This window comes from Balaenoptera ricei, chromosome 3 (assembly GCF_028023285.1).
Source record: "Balaenoptera ricei isolate mBalRic1 chromosome 3, mBalRic1.hap2, whole genome shotgun sequence".
NCBI classification, from domain to species: domain Eukaryota; kingdom Metazoa; phylum Chordata; class Mammalia; order Artiodactyla; family Balaenopteridae; genus Balaenoptera; species Balaenoptera ricei.
Genome location: NC_082641.1, coordinates 31,227,687 through 31,243,511, shown reverse-complemented (window position 1 = coordinate 31,243,511; position 15,825 = coordinate 31,227,687). Strand labels below are relative to the sequence as shown.

Genomic DNA, 15,825 nt, shown 5'->3' with positions numbered 1-15,825 from the left:
AATTTACATTCCCACTAACAGTGCAGGAGGGTTCCCTTTTCACCACACCCTTTCCAGCATTTATTGTTTCTAGACTTTTTGATAATAGCCATTCTGACAGGCATGAGGTGATACCTCATTGTAGTTTTGATTTGCATTTCTCTAATAATTAGTGATGTTGAGAATCTTTCCATGTGCCTCTTGGCCATCTCTATGTCTGTCTTGGTGAAATGTCTGTTTAGGTCTTCTGCCCATTTTTGGATTGGGTTGTTTGTTTTTTTGGTATTGATCTCCATGAGCTGTTTGTATATTTTGGAGATTAATCCTTTGTCTGTTGTTTCATTTGCAAATATTGTCTCCCATTCTGAGGGTTGTTTTTTTGTCTTGTTTATGGTTTCCTTTGCTGTGCAAAAGCTTTTAAGCTTAATTAGGTCCCATTTGGGGTTTTTTTGTTTGTTTTTATTTCTGTTACTCTAGGAGGTGGGTCAAAAAAGATCATGCTGTGGTTTATGTCAAAGAGTGTTCTTCCTGTGTTTTCCTCTAAGAGTTTTAGTGTCTGGTCTTACATTTAGGTCTTTAATCCATTTGGAGTTTATTTTTGTTTATGGTGTTAAGGAGTGTTCTAATTTCCATCTTTGACATGTAGCTGTCCAGTTTTCCCAGCACCACTTATTGAAGAGGCTGTCCTTTCTCCATTGTATGTTCTTGCCTCCCTTGTCGTAAATTAGGTGACTATATGTGCATGGGTTTATCTCTGGGCATTCTATCCTGTAGCATTGATCTATATTTCTGTTTTTGTGCCAGTACCATACTGTCTTGATTACTGTAGCTTTGTGGTATAGTTTGAAGTCAGGAGCCTGATTCCTCTAACTCCATTTTTCTTTCTCAAGATTGCTTTGGCTATTTGGGGTCTTTTGTGTTTCCATACGAATTGTAAAATTTTTTGTTCTAATTCTGTGAAGAATGCCATTGGTAGTTCTATAGGGATTGCATTGACTCTGTAGATCGCTTTAGGTAGTATAGTCATTTTCACAATATTGATTCTTCCAATCCAAGAACATGGTATATCCCTCCATCTATTTATTTCATCTTTGATTTCTTTCATCAGTGTTTTATAGTTTTCTGAGTACAAGTCTTTCGCCTCCTTAGGCAGGTTTATTCCTAGATATTTCATTCTTTTTGTTGCGATGGTAAATGGGATTGTTTCCTTAATTTCTCTTTCTGATTTTTTGTTGTTGGTGTATAGGAGTGCAAGAGATTTCTGTGCATTAATGTTGTATCCTGCAACCTTACCAAATTCATTGATTAGTTCTAGTAGTTTTCTGGTGGCATCTCTAGGATTTTCTATGTGTAGTATCATGTCATCCGCAAACAATGACAGTTTTACTTCTTCTTTTCCAATTTGTATTCCCTTTATTTCTTTTTCTTCTCTGATTGCCGTAGCTAGGACTTCCAAAACTATGTTGAATAGAAGTGGTGAGAGCGGAAATCCTTGTCTTGTTCCTGATCTTAGTGGAAATGCTTTCAGTTTTTCACCATTGAGTATGATGTTTGCTGTGGGTTTGTCATAAATGGCCTTTATTATGTTGAGGTAGGTTCCCCCAGTGCCCACTTTCTGGAGAGTTTTTATCATAAATGGGTGTTGAATTTTGTCAAAAGCTTTTTCTGCATCTATTGAGATGATCTTATGGTTTTTATTCCTTAATTTGTTAATGTGGTGTTATCACATTGATTGATTTGCATATATTGCAGAATCCTTGCATCCCTGGGATAGATCCCACTTGATCATGGTGTATGATCCTTTTAATGTGCTGTTGGATTCTGTTTGCTAGTGTTTTGTTCAGGATTTTTGTGTCTATGTTCATCAGTGATATTGGTCTATAATTTTCTTATTTTGTGATATCTTTTTCTGATTTTGGTATCAGGGTGATGGTGGGTTTGTAGAATGAGTTTGGGAGTGTTCCTTCCTCTGCAATTTTTTGCAAGAGTTTGAGAAGGATGGGTGTTAACTCTTCTGTAAATGTTTGATAGAATTCGCCTGTGAAGCCGTCTGGTCCTGGACTTTTGTTTGTTGGAAGATTTTTAATTACGGTTTCAATTTCATTACTTATGATAGGTCTTTTTATATTTTCTAATTCTTCCTGGTTCAGCCTTGGAAAATTGTAGCTTTCCAAGAATTTGTCCATTTCTTTGTGGTTGTCCATTTCATTGACATACAGTTGTTTGTGGTAGTCTCTTATATTCCTTCGTATTTCTGAGGTGTCTGTTGTGATTTCTCCTTTTTCATTTCTAATTTTATTGATTTGCATCCTCTCCCTTTTTTTCTTGATGAGTCTGGCTAAGGGTTTATCAATTTTGTTTATCTTCTCAAAGAAGCAGCTTTTAGTTTTATTGATCTTTGCTATTGTTTTCTTTGTTTCTATTTCATTTATCTCTGCTCTGATTTTTATGATTTCTTTCCTTCTACTGACTTTGGGTTTTCTTTGTTCTTCTTTCTCTAGTTGTTTTAAGTGTAGGGTTAGATTGTTCATTTGAGATTTTTCTTGTTTCTTGAGGTGAGATTGAATTGCCATAAACTTCCCTCTTAGAACTGCTTTTGCTGCCTCCCATTGGTTTTTGGGTCGTCGTGTTTTCATTGTCATTTGTTTCTTTGTATTTTTTTATTTCTTTGTTGATTTCTTCAGTGATCTCTTGGTTGTTTAGTAGCATGCTCTTTAGCCTCCGTATATTTGTGTTTTTTACAGTTTTTTTTCCTGTAGTTGATTTCCAATATCATAGCGTTGTGGTCAGAAAAGATGCTTGATATGATTTCAGTTTTCTTAAATTTACCAAGGCTTGATTTGTGGCCGAAGGTGTGATCTGTCTTGGAGAATGTTCCATGTGCACTTGAGAAGAAAGTGTATTCTGCCACTTTTGGGTGGAATGTTCTATAAATATCAATTAAACCTATCTGGTCTTTAGTGTCACTTAAAGCTTGTGTTTCCTTATTTATTTTTTTTGAATGATCTGTCCATTGGTGTAAGTGGTGTGTTAAAGTCCCCTTCTATTACTGTGTTGCTGTCAATTTTTCCTTTCATGGTTGTTAGCATTTGCCTTATGTAGTGAGGTGCTCCTATTTTGGGTGCGTAAACATTTGTAATTGTTATATCTTCTTGGATTGATCCTTTGATCATTATGTAGTGTCCTTCTTTGTCTCTTATAATAGTCTTTATTTTAAAGGCTATTTTCTTGGATACGAGTATTGCTACTCTAGCTTTCTTTTGATTTCCATTTGTATGGAATATCTTTTTCCATCCCTTCACCTCAGTCCATAGGTGTCCCTAGGTCTGAAGTGGGTCTCTTGTAGACAGCATATATATGGGTTTTGTTTTTGTATCCATTCAGCCCATTCCTGTCTTTTGATTGGTGCATTTAATCCATTTACATTCAAGGTTATTATCCATATGTATCTTCCTGTTACCATTTTCTTAATTGTTTTGGGTTTGTTTTTGTGGGTCTTTTTCTTCTCTTGTGTTTCCCGCCTAGAGAAGTTTCTTTAGCATTTGTTGTAAAGCTGGTTTTGTGGTGCTGAATTCTCTTAGCTTTTGCTTGTCTGAAAAGCTTTTGATTTCTCCTTCGAATCTGAATGAGATCCTTAATGTGTAGAGTAATCTTGGTTGCAGGTTTTTGTCTTTCATCACGTTAAGTATATCCTGCCACTCCCTTCTGGCCTGCAGAGTTTCTGCTGAAAAATCAGCTGATAACTTTATGGGTATTCCTTTATATGTTATTTTTTGTTTTTCCCTTGCTGCTTTTAGTATATTTTCTTTGAATTTAATTTTTGTTAGTTTGAGTAATGTGTGTCTTGTTGTGTTTTTCCTAGGGTTAATCCTGTATGGGACTCTCTGGGCTTCCTGGACTTGGGTGACTATTTCCTTTCCCATGTTAGGGAAGTTTTTTACTATAATCTCTTCAGATGTTTTCTCAGACCCTTTCTTTTTCTCTTCTTCTTCTGGGACCCCTGTAATTAGAATGTTGGTGCGTTTAGTGTTGTCCCAGAGGTCTCTGAGGGTGTCTTCAATGCTTTTCTTTTTTTTTCTTTATTCTGCTCCTTGGCAGTTATTTCTGCCATTTTGTCTTCTAGCTCACTTATTCGTTCTTCTGCCTCAGTTATTCTTTTATTGATTCCTTCTAATGTGTTTTTCATTTCAGTTATTATGTTGTTCATCTCTGTTTGTTTGTTCTTTAGATCTTCTAGATCTCTGTTAAACATTTCTTGTATTTTCTCAATCTGTGCCTCCATTCTATTTCCAGATTCTGGATCATCTTTACTATCATTACTCTGAATTCTTTTACAGGTAGATTGTCTTTTTCCTCTTCATTTATTTGGTCTTGTAGGTTTTTACCTTGCTCCTTGATCTGTGACATATTTTTTTGCCATCTCATTTTTTTTTTTATAAGTGGGATTGTGTTCCTGTCTTACTGGTTGTTTGGCCTGAGGCTTCCAACACTGGAGTTTATAGGCTGTTGGGTAGAGCTGGGTGTTTGTGCTGAGATGAGGACCTCCATGAGACCTCACTCCAATGAATATTCCCTGGAGTCTGAGGTTCTCTGTTAGTCCAGTGGTTCTGACATGGAGCTCCCACCGCAGGAGCTTCAGCCTGACCTCCCGCTCGTGAACCAAGATCCCACAAGCCGCATGGGGTGGCAAAAAAAAAAAAAGAGAGAACAATAACAAAGTAAAAAATAAAATTAGACTAGGAAAGTAACAGATATGTTAGAAAGAATATAAAAACAAAAATATAGATGAATCAACAACCAGAAGGTACAACAGTACCACAATAGTAAAAAAGAGAAGGAGGGAAAAGAGGGAAAAAGAAAAGAAAAGGAAAAAAAAAACAGGGAAAAGGCCTTGGCTGTGGAGGGCGGGTCCTAAGCAAGGGTGAGGTTTGGGTGTTGGGCAGGGCTTATGTTCAGGACCCACAGGGTTGGAAAAGGCCCTGGGGGCTGTGGGGGGTGGGGCTTAGGGTCCAGGAACAGAAGGGGGCCAGATATGCCCCCACCCCTGCTCTCAGAGGGTGGGGGACCTCACCTGGGAGCCCAGCAGGTTTCCTGGCCTCAAGTGGGTGGGGAAATGCCCTCCTCCTCTCCTGCTCCTCCTGCTCCTCTGGTGTCGGAGGGCCTCTCCCACCTGCTTCTCCTGATCTCCTCGGTCTCTCTCCTATGCCCCCCGGACCCACGCTGCCTGGAGGGGGCTTTGGAGGACAGGGGACCAGCCTGGGAGGAATGATTCTTTAATTTGCAGATTTAACATTGGGAATTTTTCATCTGGTTTCTTTTGGAGTATTGCTTCCTCCCCATTCTTTCTGTTCTGTTTTCTAAAACACTTGTTACAGGTATGTTGGAACTTCTCAGTCTATTTCTTGTCTTTTAATCACTTCTTAATTTCCACCTTTTTATCTCTCAATGATGTGCTCAGGATGTTTCCTCAGATCTCTCTCTCTCAGTTTACGAATTCTCTCTTCTGCTCTGTCTTCTTTGCTGTAGGATTTTAATTTTGGTGACTACATTCTTAATGTCTAGAAGTTTTGTTTCTTTTTCAAATCTATCTGTTCTTTGGATGTTCTTTTAGTGTGGTTTCTATACCTTCTTTCATCAATTTAATTATTTTAGTAATATTTTATACCCTTTCAGATTATTTTATTTTTTGTGTGCATATTCTCAGTTGTCAAACCTATATACTGTCCTCAGGGTTGCTTGTTTCTTTGTGTGAGTTTTAATTTTTTATCATGAGCTTATTTTGCGGGGGCAGGGTTCTGCTAGGTTGTATATGTTTTTCTTTGGAGTGGTTTTATATTTACTTCTTGCTGTTACTGAAGTAGAAAAAAATGGGGACAAGTTTTTATATATATTTTTTTGGCTTGGAGTTGCTGTACTACATAGATAGTATAAATTCAGATCCCACATTTGCCTGTAGCAAGACAGGGATTTCTATTTCTCAGAGTTGACTTTTATTTTTCTCCCGTCCACTATCCACGGAGATAGAAAACTTCTTTGCTGCTCTTTTAGGGCAGAGTTTTTCTTATCCACATTTAAAAAAAAAATTTTATTTGTTTTTGGCTGCATTGGGTCTTCGTTGCTGCGTGTGGGTTTTTCTCTAGTTGCGGAGAGCGGGGGCTACTCTTCGTTGTGGTGCGCGGGCTTCTCATTGCGGTGGCTTCTCTTGTTGCGGAGCATGGGCTCTAGGCGCACGGGCTTCAGTTGTTGTGGCTCACAGACTCTAGAGCACAGGCTCAGTAGTTGTGGTGCACGGGCTTAGTTGCCCCATGGCATGTGGGATCTTCCCAGACCTGGGCTCGAACCCATGTCCCCTGCGTTGGCAGGCAGATTCTTAACCACTGCGCCACCAGAGAAGCCCTTTTATCAGCATTTTATGGACAGAACTGTCCTTCAGCACTCTGAGCCGTAGGAAGGTAGCTCAGTTCCCCTCACTGCAGTCTGTAGAAACCATGTCTTCTGTTCCTCTGTGGACTATGCCGGCATCATTGTCCATTTATTGCCCAGCTTTGAATTCCTTTTGGTTTTATGGCACCAGAAGATTTCTTTATTTACAGGTCTTGGTTGTGTATGAATCTCTTTTTTTTTTTTTTTTAATTTAGCATTTCTTCTTTGTTTTATAACAGGGCATGGGCCTATCCACTGTAGCTCAATCTGATGTGTTTTCTGAAGTTGACAGTAACTTTAATAGTTTTTTTTTTTTTTTTTACCATGAGGGAGTTTAAATTTTAAATATTGTATTAAATTATTTTATTATGGGGTAAATAGAAAGCTATCAGAATAACATGTTGTAAACTTCTAATGTGTCTGTTGCCATGTGGAAGTGTTAGCTAAGTGCTATGTCTTTCCCACGTGATTTTTTTCTACTGTTTTCTTTTAATTGTAATATGTACTATGGATTAGTGCATTTCCTGACTCATATGAATAAAGAAGATCAAAGGGACAACGAACAGATTTCAGTAACGGAAACTCATCCTAGTCAGAAAACCTGTGTGTTTCCTTCTGCCGATTCAGCTGTCAGCCTTTCCAGTGACCAGAATTTGACTTCTCCTGGTATCGTTCTTAACTTTTTTCATTTACTCTTATTTTCCAATACTCTTACTGAAGAGTACTTACTAAGAATATAGTTGTGAAGGATTCGTGAAGCGATTTTGCAGTACTTATAAGTTTCAGGGAAGGGATGTTAAAAATTGTGCCATTCACATGAAGAGCTACGTCATCTTGTCAGCTTCATAAGATACACTGCAATCATGTGTCATATCTCTGTGTAACTTATTAATGTTAAATACATAGCAACTGAAATATTATACCATTATACTGGTATATTATACTATAACACTATAATATTTGATTTTTATAAAAATTGAGAAATTCCAACTCTGTCAATTATGAGAGTTTCAATTTGAAAACAAAATAATAGCTGTAATTTACTGAGCCTCTGCCATGTGCCAGACGTTGTTGTTTTACATGCATTGACCCTGGTGTAAGCCTGACCTGTGGCGTAGCTACCATTATTATCCCCATTTTACAGTTGAGGATATTGAGCCTTAGACAAGTTCAGTGCCACTGTTCATTCCATTTCATTTGGAGCTGGCAATTCAAAATGCTATTCCTTAGTCCTAACAAATACTTTGTGTCATATAAATAGCAGGGCATACTAAATATCACAGTTGGACCACTAACAGTGGCTTTAAATATTATTTTTGCCCTCAGATATTTATGGTCAATAATGATGATTCTACTGAATGTTTACAGTATGTTTTATTACCATTATTAACTTAATATAATCAGTTAAGAAATGCTATTTTTAAATGGCATTGCTGTTATTTAAACAAAAGCTATTAAGAAGCTGGTTTAAACTTTGTAATTTTGTTCTCTAAGTTCTTTCTAGATTCTGTTTGTATTGTCATCATCACATGGGGATAATCATTTTTACTTCATAGAGTTGTTGTGAAGATTAAGTACTATATATAGAGCAATTAGCTGAGAATCTGTTTGATTCCTATAGGTTCTTGGTTACCAGTATCTTTCCTCTTCCCTCTTATGGGTGGGGGGAGAATTGAGAAATGAGGTTAAAGAGGCTTTAGTGGGTTCTAGCTGTATCTGAGAAGTCTAAACTCCATTTTGTACTTGGGAATCATTGGTAAATTCTGAGCAGTGGAGGTTAGGAGGAAGACTAGGATGGAGGCCTAGGTCAGTTAGTGAACTGTTAAATTAATCTGACCTGTGCTGTGATGAGGGTCTGGGCAGTGTTGTGGGAAAGGAGAAGAAACAAGAGACATTCTGAATAGGCAGCTGATGATACTCACTGACTAAGTGGTTGGAAAGGAAGGAGAACGTGAATGGCTGGTTAGCATTGTCAGACTAAGAGCAAGGATATCACCAGGTCTTAACGTCAAACTCTAGAGCACCTTTGGACCACATGTAGCATTTAAGGTGATGCAGGGCCATGTCATATTTAGGATCTAGTTTTTGATAAGGAAGTAGAGCTTGCTGAGAGCTTTAGGCTTAAAAAACAGATGTAAGAGCCTTTTACCTAATTATATAGTTAAGACTTAGAGAGTGCATCAGTTTTCTGCAAGAAAGATGGAAAAAGGAGAAAAGCTGAGGACCAACCTGTGAAATGCCACCCATTAGAGAGCAAGGGGAGCCCCCGCCTCCAGTGAGGGAAATGGATGAGCAGACTCTGGTAAAGGGATTTTCAAGAAAAAGTGAGTGGCTAACAGTTTCACAAGCCACCAGAAAGTCAAGAATGAAGACTGAGTTTTTTTTAAGGACTTGAGGACTTTCAGTGTAATATCAAGGGTAGAAGAAGGCAGGTTGGGGACGAAGACAGGCTCAAGAAGCTGTAAGTATAGGCAACTTAAGAATTCTGACAGTAAAAGGAAATGAGAAAAATGAAGATAGAAATGAGATAAATGAAATGAAGTCAAAGATCATTTCGAGTTGGGGATAAATATAAACTCTTATGTTTAAAGGTAGAAGAAAAAAAGTACTAGGAAAAGAGAAATTGAGAGTACCAGGTTAAGGCGATGATTCATTCAGGATTGTAATAGCTTCTTAAACTATAAGGCAAGAGGGAAAAACAAGGAGAAGTGTCAGTAAATGTCATAACACAGTTAAAGATGGATAAATAGAAATGTTTTTTCTCTAGTATTCAATGTTTAATTATAAATTAAAAAAGAAACCTAATTAGTATTTTTTTAGAAGTGCAGAATTTAGATGCCCTAATGGGTGTTTTCTTCTCCAAGGTTGGCTTCTTGGAAAGATGTACAGTCATTCCTTTACTTCTGGTGCTCACAAATAGCTCAAATTTACTCTTTTGAAATTGACTTTCATTTCTTAGCAATTTCTTCTGAGTGTTCATATAAGTGCCAAATAATTTAGTCACTGAGAATGGATTTAATTTTTGTTAACAGCCATAAGTTATTCAGAGGTGTTTCTGATAAGTGAAGTAGATGATCAGGCTCAGTGTCACTGCTTGGAATTTTTTAAAAAAAGGAATTGTGACTATCAAGGAATGAAGCTGATCCATTGTGTTTAGTAAATTGTGAAGGCTGTCCCAAAGAACAAGTTCCAAAAATGGTTTGAAAATGAAGTAAGGATAGAATCTTCCTATGTAACTACTTTTAAAAGTAGTTATTTGAATATAACACTTCTCTGCCTTTTGATGAAAGGAATCCGTTTCATTTCTTAGTCAGATCTTTTATATCTCGTTAGCCTATATGTACACCATTATCGAAGAACTCGCAAATGACCAGACTCTGAGAGCAAAGATAATGTAAAATTCTTGATTTGAGGGTTAACAAACAAAATAACATGTGCTTAAGAAAGCAAAATTGTTTTAATATTAAAAACATGTGAGCATGGATGATATAATAAAGGACATGATGAACATGGGCCTTAAACCAAAAAAAAAAAAAATGTGGATGTTCTAAGTCTTAGAGGCAGGGTGGCTTTATCTTAGGATAAGAAAATCTTAACAAGGAAGTGTTTTTGACAAGAGATGTCAGGACACTTTTCCCTGTATTAACTCAATTCTCTTTGAGGGTTAAACATACAGAAAATTGAGTAGACCAAGTGTTTTGCTTTAAAGACGTGTTGTTAATATTGGACAACGTTTAAAAATTACTCTTTGGGGCATATTCTTCCAAGTAAAGGCTCTTGTAGTTAAATTAGATATTTTCCCACAAGTATTCCTTTTAGATCATCAGAAGTTTTTGTTTTTTGTTTTTTTAGTAAATCTCACTCCAGTATTCTAAACTGTGTATGAAGCAAAGAAAGATTGTACCTCCTAAAATGTATTATTCAGAGTACTCTGGATAGAAAAGTAATAATCTTAAAATGTAGACAATATTCACTACCAAATGGAGGTTTAAAAATATTTCAGTTTCTATATATATAATTTCTAGATCAGGTTAATAATCAAAAATAGAAAAAACTGACCTGAAATTTTTATTAATAGTAATGTTTCTTTTTTTTAAGGTGTGAATAACAGTGATGAATTATTTGAGAGGTAAATATCTTAAGAATTAATTCACAGTTTTACTTAAAGTTAGGTATAAATTATGTGTTCTGGAAATTTTGTTGTTCATATGTATGTAAACTTCTACACTACATATTTTTTGTGGATTAAAGGAATGTAATTCCCATTGGGAATGGGGTGTTTTAAGATAGCAGTCCCCAGCCGTTTTGGCACCAGGGACCGGTTTCTTGGAAGACAGTTTTTCCACAGACGTCGGGGCTGGGGGATGGGTATTGTTCAGGTAGTAATGCGAACGGTGGGAAGCGGCAGATGAAGCTTCTCGATCACCCACCTCTCACCTCCTGCTGTGTGGCCCTGTTCCTAACAGGCCACGGACCGGTAGCAGGGTAGTGGTCCACAGCCCCAGGGTGGGGCCTCCTGTTTTAAGAAACTGAGGATTGTTATATTGTATCCCTTACTGTTCAGCATAGGTCATTAGAATACAGTAGCTTACACTTGCTACATTTTCTTTTACTACGTACGTATTAAATTTCCATAGGCAGGACAGGTTGTTGTCCTAGTTGTCCCAGTTGTCCCCTAGGCCTTATGTTTGCTCCTTTGAGAGTGCATATGAAGTTATCAATTATTGATGATTAGGCTTTTCCACTGAGGATTACTGGAATTAAAGCAATAGAAGGAAATTAGTTATATGTTTATCATTTTTTGTGTTCATTTATACTCTTGGAGAGCATAGTTTTACATGTTCATTTTTGCTTAATGTAATTAAGTTGTAGATATTGATTTATATCTCTCATACTGCATTTGGGAATGAAGTGTTTCAGTAGATCCACTCCAGATGAGTGAACTGACTGATATTGCAGACATTATCAATGACCTTATAACAAAAGATGGAGTTTCCAGTGAAGAGCTTGGCTTAACAGAACAACAGGCGAGGAGCATCTCCAGGTAATCATTGAATAATTCATTTTTAACCTGCTTAAAATGTTTATGGTTCAAGAATATTTAAAATTGACCATATTTTATGTGTTTTGTTTTTTTTTTTACCTCTTTATTGGCGTATAATTGCTTTGCAAGGTTGTGTTAGTTTCTGCTGTACAACAAAGTGAATCAGCTATATGTATACATATATCCCCATATCCCCTCCCTCTTGAGCTTCCCTCCCACCCTCCCTATCCCACCCCTCTAGGTGGTCACAAAGCATCGAGCTGATCTCCCTGTGCTATGCAGCTGCTTCCCACTAGCTATCTATTTTACATTTGGTAGTGTATATATGTCCATGCCACTCTCTCACTTCATCCCAGCTTACCTTTCCCCCTCCCCGTGTCCTCAAGTCCATTCTCTACGTCTGCTTCTTTACTCCTGCCCTGCCACTTGGTTCATCAGTACCACTTTCTTAGATTCCACATATATGCGTTAGCGTACAGTATTCGTTTTTCTTTTTCTGACTTACTTCACTCTGTATGACAGACTCTAGGTCCATCCACCTCACTACAAATAACTCAGTTTCGTTCCTTTTTATGGCTGAGTAATATTCCATTGTATATATGTGCCACATCTTCTTTATCCAGTCATCTGTCGATGGACACTTAGGTTGCTTCCATGTCCTGGCTATTGTAAATAGAGCTGCAATGAACATTGTGGTCCATGACTCTTTTTGAATTATGGTTTTCTCAGGGTATATGCCCAGTAGTGGGACTGCTGGGTCATAGGGTAGTTCTATTTTTAGTTTTTTAAGGAAACTCCATACTGTTCTCCATAGTGGCTGTATCAATTTACATTCCCACTAACAGTGCAGGAGGGTTCCCTTTTCTCCACACCCTCTTCAGCATTTATTGTTTTAGATTTTTTGATGATAGCCATTCTGACCGGTGTGAGGTGATACCTCACTGTGGTTTTGATTTGCATTTCTCTAATGATTAGTGATGTTGAGAGCATCTTTTCATGTATTTGTTTGCCATCTGTACATTTTCTTTGGAGAAATGTCTGTTTAGGTTCTCCGCCCATCTTTGGATTGGGTTGTTTTTTTAATATTGAGCTGCATGAACTGCTGTATATTTTGGAGATGAATCCTTTGTCAGTTAATTAGTTTGCAAATATTTTCTCCCATTCTGAGGGTTGTCTTTTCGTCTTGTTTATGGTATCCTTTGTTGTGCAAAAGCTTTTAAGCTTCATTAGGTCCCATTTATTTTTGTTTTTATTTTCATTACCGTAGGAGGTGGGTCAATAAGGATCTTGCTGTGATTTATGTCCTAGAGTGTTCTGCCTATGTTTTCCTCTAAGAGTTTTATAGTGTCTGGCCTTACATTTAGGTCTTTAATCCATTTTGAGTTTATTTTTGTGTATGGTGTTAGGGAGTGTTCTAATTTCATTCTTTTACATGTAGCTGTCCAGTTTTCCCTGCACCACTTATTGAAAAGGCTGTCTTTTCTCCATGTATATTCTTGCCTCCTTTGTCAAAGATAAGGTGACCATATGTGCGTGGGTTTATCTCTGGGCTTTCTATCCTGTTCCATTGATCTGTATTTCTGTTTTTGTGCCAGTACCATATTGTCTTGATTACTGTAGCTTTGTAGTATAGTCTGAAGTCAGGGAGCCTGGTTCCCCCAGCTCCGTTTTTCTTTCTCAAGATTGCTTTGGCTATTCGGGGTCTTCTTTGTTTCCATACAAATTGTAAAATTTCTCATTCTAGTTCTGTGAAAAATGGCATTGGTAATTTGATAGGGATTGCATTGAACCTATAGATTGCTTTGGGCAGTATAGTCATTTTCACAACATTGATTCTTCCAATCCAGGAGCATGGTATATCTCTCCATCTGTTTATGTCATCTTTGATTTCTTTCATCAGTGTTTTATAGTTTTCTGAGTACAGGTCTTTTGCCTCCTTAGGTAGGTTTATTCCGAGGTATTTTACTCTTTTTGTTGCGATGGTAAATGGGATTGTTTCCTTAATTTCTCTTTCTGATCTTTCATTGTTAGTGTATAGGAATGCCAGAGATTTCTGTGCATTAATGCTGTATCCTGGAAACTTACCAAATTCATTGATTAGTTCCAGTAGTTTTCTGGTGCCATCTTTAGGATTTTCTATGTATAGTATCATGTCATCTGCAAACAGTGACAGTTTTACTTCTTCTTTTCCAGTTGTATTCCTTTTATTTCTTTTTCTTCTCTGATTGCTGTGGCTAGGACTTCCAATACTATGTTGAATAAGAGTGGCGAGAGTGGACATCCTTGTCTTGTTCCTGATCTTAGAGGAAATGCTTTCAGTTTTTCACCATTGAGAATGATGTTTGCTGTGGCTTTATCGTATATGGCCTGTATTATGTTGAGTTAGGTTCCCCCAGTGCCCACTTTCTGGAAAGTTTGTATCATAAATGGGAGTTGAATTTTGTCAGAAGCTTTTCCTGCATCTACTGAGATTATCATATGGTTTTTATTCTTTAATTTGTTAATATGGTGTATCACATTGATTGTTTTGTGTATATTGCAGAATCCTTGCATCCCTGGGATAAATCCCACTTCATCATGGTGTATGATCTTTTTAATCTGTTTCTGGATTCTGTTTGCTAGTATTTTGTTGAGGATTTTTTGTGTCTATATTCATCAGTGATATTGGTCTGTAGTTATCTTTTTTTGTGATATCTTTGTCTGGTTTTGGTATCAGGGTGATGGTGGTCCCGTAGAACGAGTTTGGGAGTGTTCCTTCCTCTGCAATTTTTTGGAAGAGTTTGAGAAAGATAGGTGTTAAAACTCTTTTCTAAACGTTTGATAGAATTCGCCTGTGAAGCCATCTCTTCCTGGACTTTTGTTTGTTGGAAGATTTTTAATTACAGTTTCAATTTCATTACCTGTGATTGGTCTGTTTATATTTTCTAATTCTTCCTGGTTCAATCTTGGAAAGTTATACCTTTCCAAGAATTTGTCCATTTCTTCCAGGTTGTCCATTCTGTTGGCATACAGTTGCTTGTAGTAGTCCCTTATGATCCTTTGTATTTCTGCAGTGTCAGTTGTAATCTCTCCTTTTTCATTTCTAATTTTATTGATTTGAGTCCTCTCCCTTGTTTTCTTGATGAGTCTGGCTAAGGGTTTATAAATTTTGTTTATCTTCTCTAAGAACCAACTTTTAGTTTTATTGATCTTTGCTATTGTTTTCTTTGTTTCTATTTCATTTATTTCTGCTCTTATATTTATGATTTCTTTCCTTCTACTGACTTTGGGTTTTCTTTGTTCTTCTTTTTCTAGTTGCTTTAGGTGTAAGGTTAGATTGTTTATTTGAGGTTTTGCTTGTTTTTTGAGGTGAGCTTGAATTGCTATAAACTTCCCTCTTAGAATTGCTTTTGCTGCATCCCAGAGGTTTTGGATCATCGTGTTTTTGTTGTCATTTGTTTCTAGGTATTTTTTTATTTTTTGATTTCTTCAGTGATCTCTTGGTTATTTAGCAGTGCAGTTTAGCCTCCATATATTTGTGTTTTTTACAGTTTGTTTTTCCTGTATTTGATTTCTAATTGATTTCTAATTTTCTGATTTTTTAAGAAACAAATTCAAAGCTTAAAATAGATTTTTTTCTTTGTAAATACATTTTGTGATGTGTATATGTCATTCCTCCCCCTCCTCTAATATATATAGACTGGTTTATTTAACTAATACAGCACATCTGTATCCTTTGAGTTTTCCCAAGGTCTCATCACTCTGAGTACAACATAAATTTAATCCTATTTCTTCTTAGAAGGATTAATGATTTATTTCGTCGTACTTTACCCTAAATATGAACCCTTAGAATACATTTTAAATAGCTTTTCCTTGGAACATTAGGTTAAAATGTTTTTCCTTGTAGCCTTTCCTGGGCCAAGAACTCGTTCCTGATAGAATGAAGGCTGCCTCTTCTACTAATGCTTCTTTGGGATACATATGCCTTTTGGCTTATTCATTCATTGGGGGCTGGTTGGGTAGGGTACCCTCTGCCTGGCATGTACAAAGAGTCCAGTCTCTCAGAAGGAAAGCAGGTGTTCAGTATCAGCCATATCGTCTGTATCCATGACCCATCTTCCAGTTAGGATGGTGTCTTCTTCGCATACTGGGTGATGAGTCTGCCCCAAATCCCCGTCTACAGCACCTGTTTTTTGGGGCCACTCTCAGTACTCTTTGTGTAGAAGCCAAGATGGGATTAGATGTACAAAAGATTTACTGAGAGAAATGCCTGTGAAGGGAAAAATCAGAAGTGGGGCGAGGCATCAGACCCCAATGCAGTTCTGACCGCTGCCTGTGAAGGAGAGAGGGTTGGGTAAGCAATCCCAGAGTATAGTATAGCTCTAAGCGTGTTTCAGCTG

At 37.2% G+C, this 15,825-nt stretch overlaps 1 protein-coding gene across 12 annotated transcripts in view; it reads left to right on the top strand.

Moving 5' to 3' along the window:
* Nucleotides 1-15,825, top strand: part of CPLANE1 (ciliogenesis and planar polarity effector complex subunit 1) — a 131,757-nt gene that overhangs the window by 88,992 nt on the left and 26,940 nt on the right. For 9 of the 12 annotated variants that reach the window (XM_059916250.1, XM_059916252.1, XM_059916251.1 and 6 more), the window contains 3 exons: nucleotides 6,919-7,068; nucleotides 10,501-10,531; nucleotides 11,315-11,446. In XM_059916250.1, the coding sequence (XP_059772233.1) occupies nucleotides 6,919-7,068; nucleotides 10,501-10,531; nucleotides 11,315-11,446 (313 nt within the window). The remainder of the gene's footprint in view (nucleotides 1-6,918; nucleotides 7,069-10,500; nucleotides 10,532-11,314; nucleotides 11,447-15,825) is intronic. The other 3 variants (XR_009502290.1, XR_009502291.1, XM_059916255.1) reach the window with 3 other exon arrangements.